Source organism: Centruroides vittatus, unplaced genomic scaffold, assembly GCF_030686945.1.
Source record: "Centruroides vittatus isolate TY-2023 unplaced genomic scaffold, ASM3068694v2 contig_15, whole genome shotgun sequence".
NCBI classification, from domain to species: domain Eukaryota; kingdom Metazoa; phylum Arthropoda; class Arachnida; order Scorpiones; family Buthidae; genus Centruroides; species Centruroides vittatus.
Genome location: NW_027120927.1, coordinates 406,006 through 426,620, shown reverse-complemented (window position 1 = coordinate 426,620; position 20,615 = coordinate 406,006). Strand labels below are relative to the sequence as shown.

The 20,615-nt window shown below is 34.6% G+C and overlaps 2 protein-coding genes across 2 annotated transcripts in view; one reads left to right on the top strand and one right to left on the bottom strand.

Annotated features, from left to right (window-relative positions):
- Nucleotides 1-921: 921 nt before the first annotated feature.
- On the top strand, nt 922-6,270 carry LOC136968537 (adipolin-like). The gene is made up of 8 exons (XM_067262520.1): nt 922-1,223; nt 4,012-4,119; nt 4,185-4,287; nt 4,354-4,394; nt 4,461-4,610; nt 4,852-5,054; nt 5,128-5,206; nt 5,277-6,270. Exons 1-8 carry the CDS (start codon nt 1,125-1,127, stop codon nt 5,373-5,375), a joined length of 882 nt encoding a protein of 293 aa, XP_067118621.1. The 5' UTR covers nt 922-1,124; the 3' UTR covers nt 5,376-6,270.
- The window catches only part of LOC136968536 (tyrosine-protein phosphatase non-receptor type 11-like), a 55,104-nt gene continuing 40,739 nt past the window's right edge, over nt 6,251-20,615 (bottom strand). Inside the window, exons 10-15 of the mRNA XM_067262519.1 lie at nt 12,385-12,536; nt 12,237-12,304; nt 12,013-12,164; nt 7,184-7,383; nt 6,926-7,115; nt 6,251-6,847 (exon numbers count right to left, since the gene is read on the bottom strand). Coding sequence (XP_067118620.1) covers nt 6,965-7,115; nt 7,184-7,383; nt 12,013-12,164; nt 12,237-12,304; nt 12,385-12,536 — 723 coding nt within the window. The 3' untranslated portion in view covers nt 6,251-6,847; nt 6,926-6,964. The remainder of the gene's footprint in view (nt 6,848-6,925; nt 7,116-7,183; nt 7,384-12,012; nt 12,165-12,236; nt 12,305-12,384; nt 12,537-20,615) is intronic.

Below are 20,615 nucleotides of genomic sequence, written 5' to 3'. Positions count from 1 at the left end.
TCTCTCGTAGAGTAACGGTAAGAATGCTTCTTACCGTCGCGCTATTCTCATAAATACGAGAATCGTAACGTTACGCGTTACGTTTCTCTATAAATGTGTAACCGGCGTACGTCAGCGTATATGTTACGTACGTGCCCGAACGCGTGCATTAAATTTATGCAGAAATTATATCTTACGATCGATTCCATATTGACCTTTGCAAAATATTTCGTACGTTTTTTGCATAAAAGTAAGTATACAAACGTTAGGTTGCCGACGCGTTTCTTACGTTATATTATTCTCGTACGCGTAAGAATCATTTAATTAATGCAATGCGTGACGCGTAACGTGGAAATATGTAGAGCATACACGCACTATGTATTTGAAAAGTATAAGTGTTACACATTATATCCGAGCGTATGCGCTGTAATTACAGTATATAAGGCTATACGTATGACGCGTAATTATACGCAACACGTACGAATGTATACGTAGAGGCTAGATACGAGTATTTGCGCCGCAATTACTCGTACATATTACTATTCGGACGATGCGTGACACGTTAATACGTACTGTACACAGAGACGAGCATACATAGAGCACGGTTGCTGCAGTTAAATGAAACTGTGAAAATATGCGAGTACTTTCGTACAGAATTTGATCCGGTGATGTTCGGCGGAGGCAAATTCGATACGGCATCGATTAGAAAAAGTACGAATTACAGAGTGTTGTCGGGCTTAAACTATCGATAAAAAAGAAAAAAAGGTAAAAATAAACTGGCTAATCTGTTTCGTCACGTCGACGCCCCGACAATTTCGACGGGTGGCGTCACACAAATTCTCGTTTTTCACGTCACTTCGACGGAGCCGTTAACCCGAATTGCGTATGCCAGTCTTTAAAATATACAAATAACAATCAAACGTTATAAAAATCGATGCGAAATCGAACGAATTCATTCAAACGAATCCACAAATAAATTTTCCTAAGGACTTTAACGGAAAGAGAAAGAGCATCCCGTCACAAAAACTCCGTAACCGTGACGAATCCACCGGCAAAGAGAGCGATTGGTGGGTTCGATCACGTGAGTAGCGGTAAGGTTTATTTGAAGTGAGAAAGCTGCATCAGTTGGGGAGAAGGTGAACAAGATGAGGGGAGTGCTTATCGCTCTGTTAATTTCCCACTTGTTGTTCCTGACCAGAGAAGTGGAGGAAAAGGGAAAAGATATTGTTCATACACAGAGATCGGTAAGCGTTAACTTAATCGGTAAGCTTAATTTAAAATTTATTCGCGCGTAACGGCGTATTTTGGTAGGAGGGGAGAGAGACCCCTTCGAAGTTTCGTCACCTTTGGCGCTCTCAAAGAAAGTGTCGCGTTTGTATTGTCTTCTTTAGTGTCTCCGAAATTTGCCAAATTAGAAAAGTAATGTGCATAAGTATTGTTCCTAATTTCGTTCGTGTTGCGTTAGAAAATGAAACAGTTGTACAGTTACGACGGAAACGAACGAGGAACAGAACGTTGCTTTTAATTGTAAAAACGTAGTAAAAGTGAAATTTCGGTTTTTATTCTGAAAAAATGAAACATGCGCCTTTTTAAGTGTGTTTCGTTAGCAATCGTACTCTGTTTCTGTCAGAAAATAAACAAAAATATGTTTATTTTCTGGAAGAAATTATTAAACAGAAAACGGGAAGATAAATTATTAAGTAAAGAAACAGAAACGGGGAAAATCAGTACGCTCGGTTGGCTGTGATTTGGACACAAGAATCTCCTAATTCGAATTGTTGAGGAGAGAAACAAAAGAAGAAACTGTTTCTTTACTGGACAATTTGTATTTTTAATCCAATTCGTGAAATACAAACTTGAAATTTCCCAAACAAGTAATTCAATTATTTTACAAATCCACCGCTGTTTCTAGAGAAACGCGTGAAACAATAATAAAAATTTCAGATTTTCACGCTTATCGAACGAAATTTCTGTTTCTAGCTAACGAAAATGGAATTTCTAACACTCATTTTTCCACGCGAGACAAAATGTTCCATTAATTGTTCTTGTTCCTAGAGCTAGAATGACGGAAAAGCATATTTCTATTATTATTTTTTCACCTAATAAACGTGAAACGGGGCTGTTTACTCGATTATTTCAGTTTCTAGCAGGAAAAAGCGTACTAAAAACAGCGCTAAAAAGTCGGGGAAAACGAAAGAAGAGCTGGTATATCACTAATAAAATATTCTAGATTTAAAATTCCGGAACAAAATATCGTGTTCTCGTATAACTTGTCGACCGAAACACTATAAAGTTTATTCCGTTCCCGAGATTAAATTCTTACTTTAATCTTGCATTCGATCGGATCGACGATGGTCAATTGCACGAACGCGAGGTAAGAAATCGTCCCTGTTCATTATTATTCTCGAAAATGGTGCCGTCTAGCATATTGTGCCGCGCACTTATCTACATAGAAAAGCGATCAGAATCGCATGAATTAAATATGAGGTCTGTGCTCTTTTATGGAAAGTAAGAATAGAGGAAGGGAGGGAAAAAGTTACTCGGAACGGTAATTTGCCAAGATGAAATGGCGACGAGGGGGTAATTAGCAAAATGCACTCTCCTATCAAGAAATTAAAAGCGCCGCTGCGGTTTTCATTAACATTTCGCGGGATTATGAGCGATTCGTTGGCAACCCCCAACGAAACTGACGGGTCAAACGTTTCCCTTTAGGGAAATTACGCGGGATGGACAGTAATTTCCCTAAAGGGAACGGTAATGGTTAAAATGAATGGAAACTGGGCTGGAGATGGTTTTTCCTAGCGCCAAAACCGAACGGTTCCAGACACTCGACAAAGATTATATAAACATCTGCTTAAAGGCGACGGTTTTAAAAAACCACCCCCCTTTATCCTAAACAAAAGAGTCACCACGTGGCCCACCAGCTCCCAACGTGAGAATTACCGAACGCGTGACTCAGCTCTCGAATTATATAGCGAATGCTGTTTTTATAACAGTGATTTATTACCGATTGAATGGAGAGTGACTATCTGTACCACGCTCCGCACTACACTGATGGGAATTTCTCATCATCCTTTTGACTAAGAAGATCAGGAAGGGAGTTGGATGTTTATTAAATCTAATTGTGAGACGAAAATTATGGAGGAGACTCCGTTTGCTCGTGCACAGAGTATCTCTCTCCTCTAATCCTCTTTCTCGAGAGACTACACTTAATCTTATTACCGTGCCGCTGTACGTAATTAAGCAAGATGAAAGATTATTAAAATAAGTTTGTTTGTATTTTTTTCTGGAGGGTGAGATTATAATTTCCCGTGTATCTTGTAAAATATAACTGAAAAGTGTTGCGTTAAGCCCTTCTATGGGAAACAGTTAGGTTCCTTCGACTTTTTGGCTGAGAAATTGTATGTAAATCTTGCCAATTGCTGCGCTACCCTCTCGAGAATTGCTCCATCCTCGATTTACTGGAGCGAGTCACAAAAATTATTTTACAGAAATAATTCCAAGTTGAAAACCGTCAGAAAAAGCAGGGAGAACAAAGCTGAGATGCGCCACGTTTGTAAAAAGGGACTTGACTAGGAAACGGCTTTACTTTTTGTTTCTTTGATAAATTAGAAAAAAGTCTCCTTGCTAAATCTTGTTAAACATTTTTCAACTTTTTGAAAAGTGCTCCTTCCCCCGTAGGGGAGTATCGATTTTCGATTTAAGTACCGTTTGAAGTACATAAAAGCAATAATTAAAATTGGAAAATGAAAGGGGAAAAAAGTTGAATCACAAAAAGGCAGGTCGACAAAGTTACTAATTGGCCTTATAAAAAATATATTTAAAAAGTTTTATTACTTTATTTTTTTTCTTCTGGATTTAATTTACAGGAGGGGGAAGCATTTCCCGAACTAAAAAGATTTATAAAAAGTATTGAAATTTTAACGAAAAACTGCGCCGTGTTTAATATATTCTGCACTCTAACCACTAACTTTACATAAAATTGCCCGAGTGACGTAGGAAATTACGTACGAGTAAATTTGAATGTTTAAGGTGTTCGATCCTCGATGGACATGGCAATCGTTCTTAAGACACGCGGAGAGATCGGATCAGAGAAGAAGAAAGATGAGGAGACGATTTAAGTCTACCAGGAAACCGATGGTAAGTACCTCGACAACGCTCTGCTTTTTACGAACAAAAGGGGATATCTAGTGTTTTTCGCTTAGCAAGGGCCGCAAGGACCACCGGGACCACCGGGACCGAGAGGGCCACCTGGCGCAAACATCACCAAAGACGAACTGATGCAAGAATTCAAGGAATTAGTGAGAGGTTAGTTTCCGTTTCGCTATAAAATCACTAATACTTTCTATCTCACGCCAGGTTTTCTCACCCTAGAAATAGCCGAGAGGAAAGTGTATCAAAGTTTCGATCCCAAGGTAGGGAGTAACTTTTTTCTTCGATTTATGCTTTCGACGTCGCAGTAACACGATACTTTGCCACAGGGTAACGTGACGGGCCCCTATCTACCGCCCCTCTTCGACATCGATCAGGCAGCTATTGTTCCTCGCATCACTTCCGCTTTCCTATGGAGATCGACTCAAGATACGATGATACCAAAGAGATCGTTTGTCGAATTGAAGAACTTCCATCGAGTAAGATCTTTTATATTAATTTTCCGTCTAAACGCAGAAAACTCGCTACTCGCAAGCGGCTTAAACAACGCAATAAGACAAGAGGAAATAGCCAAGAACAGAACAAAACTCTAAAACGAGCATCTGGAGCCGTAAATTCTAAAATGTGGACTTACCTCTCCACTAGAAACTTATTTAAACAATCGATTTTCATCCTTAGAACATTAAACTTTACCTAGTTATAACCATCAATTTTTTACAGCCCTTTGCAGTTGGTGGTTTCGAACGGGGAGAAGGAAGCAATGCCAAGCACGGCAGATTTACTGCGCCCATTAATGGATTATACGGCTTTACCGTTAACCTTCACGTCCAGCACAAAGTGATCGCGGACAGTAGTAAATTAATTCATCCTCAAGACGGTATTACCGCGCTGGTCTGCATAGAATCGCTCTGTCAGAAGAACGTGTAAGTAAAGCCCACTTCCAAGTTCTTTAGGAAAGTTGTTTCTGGCTATAAAATTTCAATTAAATGTTTCTAGGGCTCTGGAGTCTTCCGCCAGTCTGGACTGCGGAAGGCATCAGTTCTCCATCCTGGTGACCGGAGTTTTGTTCCTGGAGGTTAGTATCTTTTACGCTTTTAGTATTTATGAGAAGGAGAATACATTTATTCCACTTGAATTTATTCCAGGAGGGACAATACGTTTCCATCTATGTCGATAACAACTCGCAGTTTATGTTGAAGGTACTAGCCAATTCGCAAGTTAGCGGATTGTTAGTGGGAGTTTAAATTTATATATATATATACACACACATCCGTGCGTAATGTAATTTAATTCCTAATTTAATATGTACATAATTGTGTTCAAATTGGCATATGATGTGATGTTGAGTATCTGACTGTCGTGTGTGTATCAGTAAAGAACTACGAAGATAATGATTCTTTGTCAACTGGAAACTAATTGTGTGGATATCGAGTCTCAAGCCACAGTTTAAGTATCTAGATGGCAAACAAAAACAATTGGTACTATTTAAATTTGTGAATTTTTGATATGCGGTACCGAAAGCATTTTCATCTGCGATACAGACTCGTGCCACGTCACTTGTGGACTTTACAAAAGTCATTCCTTCTTTACTGAATTATTGGTGTAAAAGAAACTTACGATATCAAATTAACTGTACGAGTGCGCGCACAGTTGGATTTAGACTTGTTGTGACCCTAAGCTATAATATGTAAGAGGTCTTTCTTCTTTCTACTAAAGGTTTTTTCACTTTTAATTTATTAAACCGTAGTCTCGCAGTATGAAATCCTAAGCTGTATCTTGTTTAACTTAGTGTAAATCCAGTCTCAAATGCACCGATTATAGGATACAATATCCGAAGACTACGTCACAGATAAAAATGCTTATCAAACTATAAATTTTAGTAGCAGCAGTTATTTGTATTTTCTAAATGAACTGTGGATGTAACTATAAAAATATTACTCTTTGTACGGAAATTGTAATGTTTAAATTTATCTAAACTTAGAAAAAGCCACGAAACCTTTCGCTTGCGCTAGACAACACGTGGTATAATATGTGTTGTAATTTTTGCGTCATTATATATGTTAAAAACATTAATTACAAAATCTATTTCTTGTCGAAGAAAAAGGAAGATAACTCTGGATAATAAAGAAATCAATTTTTTATTGTGAGTTTTTCACTTTTCGAGTTGATTTTTATTTTAAATCTTCGTGGATTGTTAACATTGGCTCGTAGGATCTTGCACGCACGACCGAGCAACGTCAACAATTATAACAATCCTCTTTATTTGATTATTTCGTAAATCACAAAAATGAATAACATACTAGAATAATCTGTCATATACAAAAAAGTGGTCCGTAAACTTACATCGCTGGCAGAATATATAACAAATATAAAAAGACCGTTCCGCAGGCGATTTGGCACAATCTTCAAAGTAAAAATGATCGTACTATATATAAATATGGCTCTTTAAAATTTAAAAGTTGCGCCGCATTTCCTATACATATACGTGGGAAATGGCAAATCATTCGATAAAATAAACAATAACCATTTTATATATTTAAACAGCAATCAACTGGATGATAGACATTTTTCAATTCGGTCAACAGGTGTGCCTCGGGTTTGACAAAACACCAAAAAGGATTAAAATTGGCACATTTAAATTATAAAATGTTGGCATTTTCTCTAACAAACATTCGTACAGTCGTTACGTCTTCAACGTCTTCTTTTAAGGTATTTGCTAATAAAATAAAAGTATTTAAAATCATCATTTAAGTAATTTAATTACTATTAACATTATCTAAAAAGTATTAATTACATTCCAAACTTTTTCCTAAACTTCTTAACCGATTTATCGTCACGATTTTCTCGGCGGCGGCGGCGGAGGTGCCACCGACGGCGGGGGACCGATATTGAAATAACCGTAGATGGGCGTCTTTTCTTTTATGGGAATATTTTCGTAAATTTGTCGAAGAGATTCTCCGGGCGGTCTCGGAAACGTTTTCATACTATTAGAATAGGAAATTGAAACATTTTTTAAAAAATACGAATAAATAGAAATGTCGAAAAGACGTACCTGGGAATTAACGATTCGATATTAGGTCTAGGCGGCACGAGGGGCTTCTTGACGTCCGAGTTACGGGGCAGAAGCGTCGGGCTACTCGGGCTCGGAGTTAACGAAACGGTAGAACAGGAAAGCGTTTTGGTCAAATCTCCTCCGGCATCTTCATTTGTGTATTTTATATTTGTGTATTCTCTTCCTAGCTGTATACTTTTCTAGAACACGAAAAGTGGAATTTCATAATTATTGTATAATGTGCATTAAGAAATTTCTTATTCATCAAACACCATAATTAAAGTTATTTCACTTATGCTCCTGACTTGTAAAATTGATTTTTATACTTTTCTGATCGCATTTTTCAAATAATGAAAAATTTTATGATTTGATTGCTTGACTTAATAATTGCAAAATTGAAAGTCAACTCAAATATTGTAATATAAAAAGTGTGTGTTATCTGTAAGTTCTGAATTTCATTGCTGAATCAAAAAACAAGTAAACAAACTGATTTGATAAGTTTTTATCATCACATTCGGGGCCAACGACAGGGAAAGAACGATGGAAATGCAGATAATTATCTGCAATATTTTAATTATAGTCTAAAAAAATCCATTCGCGTAATTTTAAATGCATAAAGGAAAAAATATATAATAGAAAAATGCGGATGTAATATCTCCTAACGCAATACTCTCGTTACGTCGGAAGGGACAGAGGGACCCGAGGAGATTAGTCCCATTGTACGTAGTCACTCGCCACAGCCCTTATCGCAAACTCTAACATAGTTTTATAATGCAGATGCTTTAATATGACAATATTTATAATTGAAGAATGAAAGAATATCGAATGCCTACTATTTATATTTAATTAATTTTTTTAATGTAAAAAATTGGCAAATATATGTGAACTTAAATTCACCGTGGATAAATTGTTGTTTTAATCGGGGATAAATAAAATACTATCACTTAGTGCCTGTAGGTAAATGCAGAAATACATAAATTAGTATAAAAATGTAACAATGAATATTACTTGTCTATTAAATTACTTTTAATTTTGAAGACTGCATTCAAAGTTTGGATTAGAAATCTAAATTATCATATTTATATCTGATCATTTTTTAATAAAAAAACATGTGAAATTATTTTTGGATTTGAATATGAAACTAATTATATCATGCAAGCCTGTTAAAAATTTTACATTTACTTTGATTTATAAAAATATTACTCATTACATTAAAAAATATTTTTTTTAATTTCTTTTGTCATTAATTCATTACAATTTATTTGAATGTGTACACCGATGCCTCGAAAATACAGGGTGTTCTGCTCAAAAGCACCACTTTAATTTGGCTATAAAAAATTAATGGTCGAAGATATAAGTTCGTCGAAGATTTTATGCCAGAAAAAACTCGCCGAATTTCGTTGAAAGTATCGCCGCGTCTCTACGCACGCTCCGAGTCACGGTGACGACGTCGAGTGGGTGGGCAATTTCCTGCTATGTATGCTGCGGCGTATCCTCTCTTACGGTGGCAGTGACTGGGACGATGCACTCCTAAAGATCCTAAAGGTCTCCGACCAGAGTTGCATAAACCGTATCTTTCGTGTAATCCCGCGGAAAAAAATCCGGATCGGAAGATCTCGGCGGTCGTACTATTGGGCGTACCGGACCGCGACCTGCATTTTCTCCCGTGGCAGAGCCACGATTGGACGATACCGCTCGCCGTTCGACTTCTGCACCGTTTTCTTGCAGTACGAAAAAATCTCTACAAAACTTGAAAAGTTTCCCGCCGGATGCCACTTGTTGCTTTTTTATATTTTAAACCGTTCACATTTTTATGGCAAATTAAAATTTAGTACCTTCGAGTTGAACGCCCGGTATTTCTATCACTTATAAATTTTATCTCGTTCGAGTAAAATCGATTTTTGTTATTCGTATCTTTCCGGTCTATCCTACTCTTAGCTAAATCTTCTCGAAACCTTAATTAGCACTTTTCCTAATAAATAATTTCAAAGATCTCCTCAGTCCATCTATACCACTAACTCTACATATCTAATTCTCTTTATTGACTCTTCCCTGTAGCATAATACAGTCAAACCTGTTTTTATGCGCTCTTTTTATGTGCGATTTTTTTAATGCGAATTTTTAATTTGTGCGGTATAGTTGGCGACTAGTCTGGTGCGATTCGTCATGTCTTACGTTGACTTATTATAGCTAAATAAACTTATTATAGCATATATGCACTTATTATAGGAATATTATTGCACGAATATGCGAAAAATGAAATAATTTACTTTTTAAGTCAACAAAACACCACCTGGACAAAAATATGTAAAACAGACGATAGACCGGACGATGCAGTCGAGTGCTGACATCTGTTGTCAATAAATTCTATTTCGTACGGTTTTGAGTTATTTTCTATGTGAGACTTTTTTTATGCGGTCCCTGCTGACCGCATTAAAAAAATATTTTTTAATTGTGTTGCGAAAACTATTATTTACAGCCATTCGTGAAGTTTCGTGAAGTTTCGTGAGATTTTTTTATGCGTTTTTTTAATGCGGTCCCTATCCCCCGCATAAAAACAGGTTTGACTGTATAATTAATTATCTAAACCTATTTACCTTTAATACATCAACTAAATTTATTACACTTAACCGTCGATATTCGATTTACTCCCAGCTATCTTTCGATGCTACTTCGCTCGTTCGCTAGAGCTTAATCTAATCTTTCCTTTACGTCTCGACGTCGTAATTTATATAATTTACGACAATGTACACTTATTTGTCGTATATTATCCGTGACATTATTAAATATTATGCTTCCGACTTTTGTGAAAGATTGTTTCTTGGTATTTCGCAACATTTTCCTAATTCTATAATTAAAACGTTATGCACTCGGAACCGATATACGGTGTGATGACGTCGACTTTTGAAAAAAAGAGCGTTTTCGAACCCCTTCCGGGCTCTGCTTCGGGTCTTTAATGGTTTTTTAGATGGAAATTCGATAAACCGATGCCGTTAACTAAAAGTTCGATCTCGAGTTTGAACGATTTACAAAAATTAGGTCGTGTACGCGCGATGGGTCTGCCTGCCCGTGCCGTGAATCGACTACTGCCGGGCCAACGACAAAACCGTCTCCTCTTTAAAATTTATGGACGTGGTTGTGACGGAGGATTTAAAGATGTGCGTAGCCTCTAACCATTTGAGACGTTCGTTGGGAGGCGAGCGATGAGGAGATTGGCCCGGGTAAAGTGGCTACTATGGTCTATTTATAAATGTCTACAATGTATATTTTTAATGAAAGATTTGTAAAGTAGCTTTACAAGTCTTTCAAAAATATTTAATGATTAAAGGCAAGCAGATCAACTACTTTTTAATAATAAAACAATCCAAAGCACTTTGCCATGACTGTCTTTGTCCACTTCATCTATAAAATTTGCATAAAGAGTTTCATTAAATTGTAATAACTTCTTTTTACAGCTTCGACTCATAAACAATCATTGTCACGTTGTTTAAAATATTCATACAATTTGTCGAGAATGGAAGAGCTGCTTCTCAAACTTTAATAATCAACACTGTGGTTTATTATCCTTCTTTTTAAACAAAAACATTGCACTTCATATCTTGAAGTTGGTGAATAGCTCCATTGTGGAATTTTAATAATTCTGTTAGACATCTGTAATTGCACCTTTCGTGTCTGCTTCTATTACCATGCAGCTAAATATCTTCTACAATGTATAGCAATAAGTTTTAACTTAAATAAAGAATTAAGAATTTCTTTTTAAATTCTTGAAAAGTTAAAATTACTTAATGAAGATAAATAATTAATTTTAAGCATTTATACTTTTATTTTTCTTTTTTTCATTACAATTACATTTAATTTGTGAGAAGAAATTTTGTCTTTTTCTTGGTCGGAAAACACGAAATAAAATATTTATCGTCACACTTTTTTCTGTATGGCAAGTTGCAAAAAAGAAAAAACTGACATTTATGTTAGAAGAAGAAAATTTGTATCAATGTATGCTCACTAAAACTTGTATGCTCACCATCTCAACCACATTATAGCAAATTTTTAATTAAACAAGATTGTATTAAATGGCAGCAGGCCCGGATTTAAGGCGATTGGAGCAATTGGGCCCAATCGGGCCCCGCACTTGATGGGCCCCGCATCACCACCAAAATTAACAAAAAGTTATTTTCGAAATTTAAAGCAAATTGCTTTTGACGATAAAGGATAAATTATAAATGATTCAAATAATTAAAAATATATTTATTTTAAGTTCGCATTGATAAATAAGATTTATTATTGTTTATTATAATATATATACATTATAATATAGAATATGTAATTGTTTTTGAATTTTGTGCATTTTTATTTTTTAATGTATGTAGAAGTGTACCTATCTTATGATCCATGACATTTGATTTATATGTATATGCAAATTCTATATATAAAATGCATTTTTTAAAATATTTAATATATAGAGGGCCCCGTAAAAAAAATCCAATTGGGCCCCGCACTTATTGGATCCAGGCCTGAATGGCAGATACTTGTAGTATTATTTCAAATATATATTTTTAAATGCAAAATCATATTTTCAGTTTGTATTACTAATTTTGAACTATCTCATATATCACACTCAATTTTAACATTGCTTTAAATTATAAAATTAAAATTATAGCTATATGTGTTTAATTTAAATGTAACGTTAAAATTGAATGAATTTACATACATAAATGTCCATTGTCACTATATTGTCACTATAGTCGAACTTTAATTTTGTTATCTCCAATAAATGTTCTCGGTAAATACGTAATACTCGAATAAGAAAAAAATACTTAAAAAATGTCTACCTGTTCTGCTTGCATTCGTTTTTGTAATGTTTCCATATAATGTTCGACGGCGAGATACACAAATTTATACTGCGCTTCCGTTTGAACCATTCCAGATCTTTGCGCTCTCACCATCTGTATCGTCCTCTGAATATCAATTTCGCAGTCTATGCCTATAATTAAAATTTTTACTTGTGTAATATACAAATTCACATTCGTGTATGTTCGACAAACTAATATTTTACCTTGTTTTTTTATCTGGTCCACTATCATATCAATGACGATGAAAGTTCCCGTCCTTCCTATGCCGGCACTGATAAAAATAATTAACGAGCAAAAAACGAATTACACGAAAAATAAATAAATAACGAATTTTTTAATTTTCTACATTACCTGCAATGAACGACTATTGGACCGGCATTGGGAATAGATTCTTGGCGATGATTAACGTCGTGCAGGAAATTCAGAACGCAACCCGGGTCCGACGGAACTCCGTGATCGGGCCAAGCGGTGAAATGATAGTGATAGATAGTTCTTGGGGAAGACTATTATTTTACAAAAGTTATTTTTTAATTGAAGTCAAAATATATACATATATATTTATATTTTAACTTTAATGGTATACATATATAAATAGTAATCATCTGATACAAAATATATGCAATCGTAGAATCACCGACGACACCAACCAATGGGCCAGGGGGACAAGATGATGTAAATTTATATGAATTGCATGTAGGTAAAATAAAAAGGATTCATAAAGTTTTAATCATGTACTATGTACCAGAAAAGAAATATCTTAATTAAAACGTGTTTTTTAACGTACCTAAGAAGCCTAAGAAGATTATTTTAATTAAAACTTAGCATTTAAATAATTTTTTTGAATTTCTACTGAAGGGCAGCTGCTCCTCCTGCCCCCGTCCTTGCATAGACTAAAAACAGTATTCAAAACCAATTTTAAACATATTACGGGATGTCGTGATTAATTTTAATTTATAAATTTGTAAGTTAGAATTCTGATTTGCACATTTAAATTCCAAAGTGGCTAAATATAAATCATAATAAACAGAAAAAATACTGAAATTGGTCTTCATCTCATTATAGTGCAGGGATGGACAAACTTTGTTAGAATAGAAGCCATATATCACCTACCAGAAATACATAAGAGCCATATTCTGTATTGAAATGATATTATATACATACATACATACATATGAGGGCTGTTCGGAAAGTTCGCGGCCTTGCCTATATGCGGCGCTGCGATCAATTTAATTTTTGGCGGGAATTATTCAGACATCTTTGCTAAAGATACAATACCAATTTCCGCTTGATTTGTCGTAAAGTTTTGCCACGACCGCTTAGCAGATAGTTAGTGTGCAAGTGCTTTGTCAAAAATGGAGAAGATGGAGACTCGTGCGGTCATAAAATACCTGAAGAAAACAGGGTTGACCCCATCTCAAATTAAAGCTGACATGGATGAAGTTTTGGGAGAGTCTGCTCCTTCGTACACCACTGTGAAAAAATAGACAGTTCTTTTTAACTCTGGCAGAGAGAGTGTGGAAGATGACCCTCGCAGCGGACGGCTGTCAACTGCTGTCACCGAAGAAAATATTGACAAAGTTCACGATTTGGTGTTAGCAGATCGTTGTTTGAAAACGCATGAGATAGCTGAGACAACAGGCATCTCTGTCGACCGAGTGCACCACATCTTAACCGAAAATTTGGGTATGATGAAGGTCTCAACAAGGTTGTTGCCGCATCTGCTGACCGCCGAGAAAAATTGTGTTCGCACTTTGATGTCAAAGGAGTGTTTGGACTTCTACCAGAAAAATCCGCAGCATTTCTTGCATTGGTTTGTGACTACTGATGAAATATGGCTCCATTACTACTCCTGAAACAAAAGAACAGTCGAAGCAGTGGAAACACCACAGTTGGTCACCACCAAAGAAGGCTAAGACAGTTCCATCAGCGGGGAAAGTGATAGCTTCGGTTTTTTGGGATGCTAAAGGCATCATCTTTATTGACTATCTAGAAAGAGGAAAGACCATCAATGCTGTCTATTACTGTGAACTTCTGGAAAAACTGAAAAAAGAAATTGAAGAAAAGAGGCAACACTTGGAGAAGAAAAAGGGTTCCGTTCCACCACGATAATGCACCTGCATATTACGGCAGAATCTCCAAACAAAAGATAAACAAACTTCGCTTCCAATTAGTACCACATTCACCGTACTCACCCGATTTGGCCCCCAGTGACTTCCACCTTTTTCCAAACCTAAAAAATTCTTGGCTGGAAAGAGATCCCACTCAAATGACGAAGTCATCTCTGAAGTGAATGAGAATTTTGCACACCTTGACAAATCGACCTATTGTGATGGCATAAAAAAGCTAGAACATCGCTGGAATAAGTGCATTGCTAACAAAGGAGACTACATTGAAAAATAAAAAAAGTTTTAACATTATTTTGTTTGTTGTTCTATTTGAGGCCGTGAACTTTCCGAACAGCCCTCGTACATACAGTATTTTAAATATATATACAGTAAACTGTCTACTGTTCCTTCAGAAAGTTGTTTTAGACAGGTGGTCGTCCATTACAGGTGGTGCAATAATACCGTATTTCTGTATTTATTTTGCGCACTTTTTAACCATTCTACTAAGCAAAACTCGAGGTGAGCAAAAATACGCAAATTTTTTCAACAATAGAGTTATATTGGTATTGTATTTTATTCTTATCGAATAACTCTATTTACAGGAGTGGTGGTGATTTTATAAAACAGATTTAATACCGATATTTTAAAGATGAATACAGCACTCGCATTTTCTCGATTATAATGCACACTTTCTTTTTCCCGACTTAATTAATTCAACTCGGTTCTTTTCCTTCGCTCCTCAGTTACGTGTATTATGTCATCGATATACAAGCGCGTCGTATCTCTCCATCACTTTGGTTTTCATTAGTTTAATCTCATTTTAAATATTTAATATTTTCTTAAGTACAACAAGAAAAATTACTAATTAATAATAAAACGCTTTTATTATTTTTTGTCATAATACGATTTCGTTACATTCCGCCATTGTCATTGGACAATGGCGGAATCGAAAAAGGAAGGTTGCCTGTAATACTGATTTTTGCATTAATGCGTTTATTGTTTATTGAATATTTTACGTGCGAAAATTACATGGATATTATTTTTCTAAAAATATCGCGGAAATAACGTAGGTCGATAACAGAAACTATTTATCGCACGTGTACTGTATATAACCATAAAAAAATAAATAAAATACATTTTATCAAACGATGAGATCAGCCAATTAATTGGATTGATACAATATTTTATACCTCTAGGAAAATACTGTAGGTCTACGGTAAAATAAATTTCGTTTTCCCCACAGTAAAACTTTGCCACTAATTGCCGTTGTGATAAACCATTTTCACTTTCTCTGATAACTTTAACCCGAGCTTCTAACCACAGCGCTTTGCATTTCTGTAAAATTCTGATATTGTTTTTATTAATTTGACAATTATTTTCTATTGTGTGGGTGTACCAAGGAGAAGTGTTATGTTTAAGGTGGATAGCAGCTTCATGTTCTTTAATTCTAGTTTCCAATATTCGGCCAGTTTCACCAATATAAATTTTCGGGTTATGACAGTTGCATTCTAGTTTGTAAACTGTTCCAACACACTTAAGGATGTTTGTTCTGTTGCTGTATTGTTTATTAACGTTATGATGGATAGAGTTGGATATTTTGTTGGTCAGAAATGGAGCCAAACTGATGAAGAACACATTGAAATTAGAAAACACCCTAAAGAGCATCTTATTAATATTTCCGAGGGTATGACAATAAACTCTCAATGGTACCAACTAATAGAAGACACCTCCATACGTTAAACATTGTTTAAAGCACTCCCCACTGTTCGGATTGCCAAGTGTATTCGCTTGTGCCAGTAAATATAGGTGGCGTATGAGTCAACCAAAATGGCTGCCACAAAGGGTATAGCGTGCTTGACAATGTACGAGAGTTACCTGTGTATTGTCTTTTTAATAACTTTTCTCTCTGTAGTCAAAACGCTTTATTCGCATTTGTATCCGACATTAATCCTAGTTGATTTCGTAGTTGTTTAAGTCACTATGATTACACTTTGTGACATTTTAGAATATGTGGCTGATCGAAAAAGATGTCTACAGAAGGAGAGGAAATACCAAAACTGATAACTTCATATCTATCCAGCCCTTTCTCAGCAAACAATTCACTTCAGTTTCCCACAGCTAATTTTGCTGAGCTTAAAATTCTTTTATACAAATGTTTTCACTCTATCTAATATAGGCCATCGTTAGGTTTAATATTATAAATGTTCCAAAATGGAACGTACCGTTTTCGAATATTTTACATATTTAAAATTCAAAAAAATAATTTAACTTTAAAATAAACTGAAAGAAGTGTGTATATTAAATAAATAAATAAACAAATAAAACATAGAAAACAAAGCTAAGTAGAAAGAAATGATTTAAGGGTTTTTAAGTGCCATTCTTTTTTCTATTATATATTTCCACACTGTTGGAAGCGCATTAGCATCCATAGCGTTTAGACAACGGTTTTTCATTTTAATTTTATAAATTTCCACCTTTTCCTTCTCCAACGCAATGGATGGAGAGTGCACCGTTTAAATGACTTTAGCCTCTTCCCATTTTACAATCGCTCCTTCAGTCTGTACTGTAATTGATAATATTGTGCTGTTGTGTCATTTGTCAATGTTGTATCGAGTGCTCTTTTTCTTTATAAAAACTGAGAATGATCTATAAAAGATCACCTAATATCTGTAGCTTGCTACGGAACGATAAAGACAGCGTAAAAAAGGAAGGTAAAGCTGGGGTATATAAAATTCTATTTGAAAATCAACAGTTAGGAATCGAAAAAGATTATGTGGAAGACTAGAAGAAACCTGGCGGTACGTCTGCAATAACATACATACAGTTTTGACAAAGGACACAACACAATATTAGCAAGGGTGAACACTTTCTATTCTAACAAACTACTTTATACCCATAGCAGCCGCCATTACGTAGTTTGCGCTAATACCACTAGGTGTCAGATCTATCGTTGGCACAAGTGAATTGGCTAACATTACAACACTTCTGTAAACTGTAACACGATCAAGAATGATTAAACACCTGCCTTTTTTAGTCTTTTCTCATCTTCACCCTCATTAGGAACAAAGCACTTTCACTACAAATGTAAGTTTTTATATAAATAATCTAAATTGAATAACTGTATGTATATATATCTTTTAGCAAATTGTATTAAATCACACAAATTTTTTATGTTATAGAGAATGTAATACACCTTTGTGTTAAAATATAGAAAAATAATTGTAAAAAATGTACCAACATAATATAGTAAGTCTTTATATTTGTTGTATTCCAATTTACGTGATTTTTAACATTGTCGGATACCTTACAATTTTTGTACTCCTTAACAGCACTGAAGAGGGGTTGGGAGATAAACCAACCCGAAATGCATTTGAGTAAATAAACAAAACTTTTCCCTAACCATTGCTGTATGATCGTCTACCAGTATCATTATTTGAATTACAAGGACGATACACACAAAATCCAAAAAAAAAAAAATAATAATAAGATTTTATTGTTATACCAAGAGTTCGTACTCGTACCTGCGCATTATAACAATGACACATGCAAATTTTCATTTATTTAACTGTTTTGGTATGCACATAATGGGAAACAAAATTCTAATAAATATATAATATCGCTTAGCGGGCCACACAATTTAACATGACGGGCCGTGGGTCGGCCAGGCCTGGTTTAGACCAGATATATTTGCGGAAGTGGTCGCTTATTACAATTGTTGTATGTCGTTTCCGACCAAAAATCGATGCACGCGGTCGCGTTACACGGGTGGTCGTTTAATTCGGGTAACTTATACGAAGACTCTATGTATAAACTATTCCGTGCCAGAAATTTTTACCCGTTTTATCAGGTGCCCCTCGAATGCGGGTGGTCGCCTAAGAAGTTTTCACTGTATTTATAATACTATAGTTATTACTGTTATGATAGATTAAGAATGGGTATGCTTGAGTAAATATGCAAGAGAAAGCCTCCCATATATATCTAAAAACAACTTTGAGAAAATAGGTTTATTATAAATTAATTTCTATTCTTTTTATCAATATTTCTCTTTCATTACTTACTGATAGAGAGCTTGTCCATTTGTAGTTGGACACTGCTCACAATTTGGTTTATAGAGTATACCCTTAGTCTGTTCAAGGTTAAATTGTTCTGCTTACATTCTGTGTGTATATCACACTACATAATAGTCAGAAAACTTACAAAAATATTACATATATGTACTAAGTTTATAAAAAAAATTGTATATGTGTACAAGGACCATACACGGTTTGCAGGCTGCAACTTGGCCACCAAAGTTATCCACAAGTTTCCAAAATGTGTTTCTGAATTTTACCACACAAGGGCATATGTTTTGGCAGCCATTAAGATACTGCTAGTTGTTAGTTTTTCTTTGGTAACATGCCTTATAAAACCAGTTCAGATAGACATTGTGCAGTGGTTGGCTGCCATAATGGCAGTGTGTTCTTTATAAGTGGCTTGAAGCTGTATGCTTTGTACACAAAAACATGATGCATCAAGATTGTCCATATATTCAACCATTCCAGTTACATTCACTTCCACGTGATAAAAATTATGTGGAAGTGAATGTAGCCATAAAGAATGGGTAGCCAGCTACGCACATACATCCAGATAGATAAATGATTTCGCCATCATACAACACACAAGTCCATACAGAATGATTACTTGCAGATAGGTTTGTAATGGCTCTACATTTGTCTTAAGGACATATGTACTTTGTGACAATTTATTAATGAATTAAAATTTCACCTGCTTTACAACTTAAAAAATAATTATAAGAGTCAAAACTCCTATAATTAAGCATTTCTTGGTAATCATAGGCTTTACTTTTAATAAGATATTCAAATATAGCTGAATACTCCAAAGGTAGCATTCTATCGTGTCATTATTCCACAATTTTATAGTACTAATTGATATAAATAAATTAGAAAACAGAAGCTTGCAGAAGAAACTATGCAAAAAGTCTAATCCAAAAATTTTGCATTAGACTTAATTCTATGATATTCTGTGAATATTTTGACTACTTCATTAATTCAGTACTTCATCAAATATAAATGGCAATATAAATATTTTGTGATGGATAAGAACAGTGGAATATTAGTAAAATTACAGAAGCCAATTTTGCACTTATTTTCTAGAAACAAAAAAATAAAAAATAGAATTCAGGTTTTCTTAATTTTACTTTAAATTTTTTATCAGTTTTAAAAGATATTTCCCCACAGTGCATGTAATACACTTTTTTTTTTTACATTAGAAAAAATTAAACTTGTATGGAAACGATTGAAAATACTCTTTATAATTTAATATATAAAAACCCTTACAATTACTAACAGAGTGGGCATTAGAAATAAATTTCTATTATTAATTTCAAAACAAGTTACATTGTCGATACTAGTTTTGCAGTTCCGTAGTTTTTGCACCGTCTTAATGGTGGTGCGATGATGGCACTACGGTATGGGAAAATACATAAACCTTCTCTGGAAATATGTGGATATTGTTTCGTCAAATACAACTACTTACTGTATAAACAAATAACTTCAAATATAATGCTTTAACGAAGGAAATAATTCTCCACTAATACACTTTTTGAAACTAGTACATGTTTTTCTGCGCAAGATACAATTCAAACACCTTCCACAATAAGTAAACAGAAAAAACTAATTATAATACTGGTAATAATCTTAATATAAATTCTAATGTTTATATTCTAGATTGTTTATTTTTACTGTTGATAACTGCTCTTAATAAAATAAATGTAAGATAAATTCAACACAAAATACATTTCAACATGTTAAAAAATAATTCTTTGTTCAAATCCATCTTATTTTTGCTTCATTTACTGTTCTACTTATAATCTTTAAACTTTTTTCCAAGAAATTTTACATTACTACACTTGTTAATGTAAAAACAAAATGACAACTTAACCGCCTATCTTTCAGGCAAATTTTATACTTTCATTAATAAAAATTATCTTAAATTTTGCCAAGTATTAATCCAGTTTTCTAATATATGTTTAAGTAATTATACTTTTATTCTTTTGAAGTTACATGTTTTAATTCAGTAACTTGAGAAAATTAATTCTAATGGCAGCCAAATCATTTATTTATTATAAAAAAAAAAAAACAGTTTTCAAAGCTTTTTTATTTAGTAGTTGTTAACAGTAACATTTTCTTATTTAATGAGTTATCTGTCTCCAAAAAGACCTACCAACCGAATAAAACCACCGAACGCCGGCAGTCGGTCGTCGGTTCGTACCTTGCCGACAAGCTAGACGCACGGAGTTTTCTAGGTTTTCTGCATGTTAGTAACACGTAAATAGGGGCCAGTTTTCCATAAAAAGACCACTGGGAGGCATTTCCCCTCAGAAGATCATCCATGTATTTCATTCCGTATATGAATAAATACAAAAAGCCTCCAAAAAAGTTACCTGCCTTTACAGATTCTATTTCTTCATAAATGAAT

Bases quoted from the DNA above. Each gene is read 5' to 3' on its own strand.
- LOC136968537 (XM_067262520.1), top strand. From the start codon at position 1,125: ATGAGGGGAGTGCTTATCGCTCTGTTAATTTCCCACTTGTTGTTCCTG. The intron at 4,120-4,184 runs GTAAGTACCTCG...TTTTTCGCTTAG, and splicing joins AGTCTACCAGGAAACCGATG to CAAGGGCCGCAAGGACCACC. The intron at 5,207-5,276 runs GTTAGTATCTTT...AATTTATTCCAG, and splicing joins CCGGAGTTTTGTTCCTGGAG to GAGGGACAATACGTTTCCAT.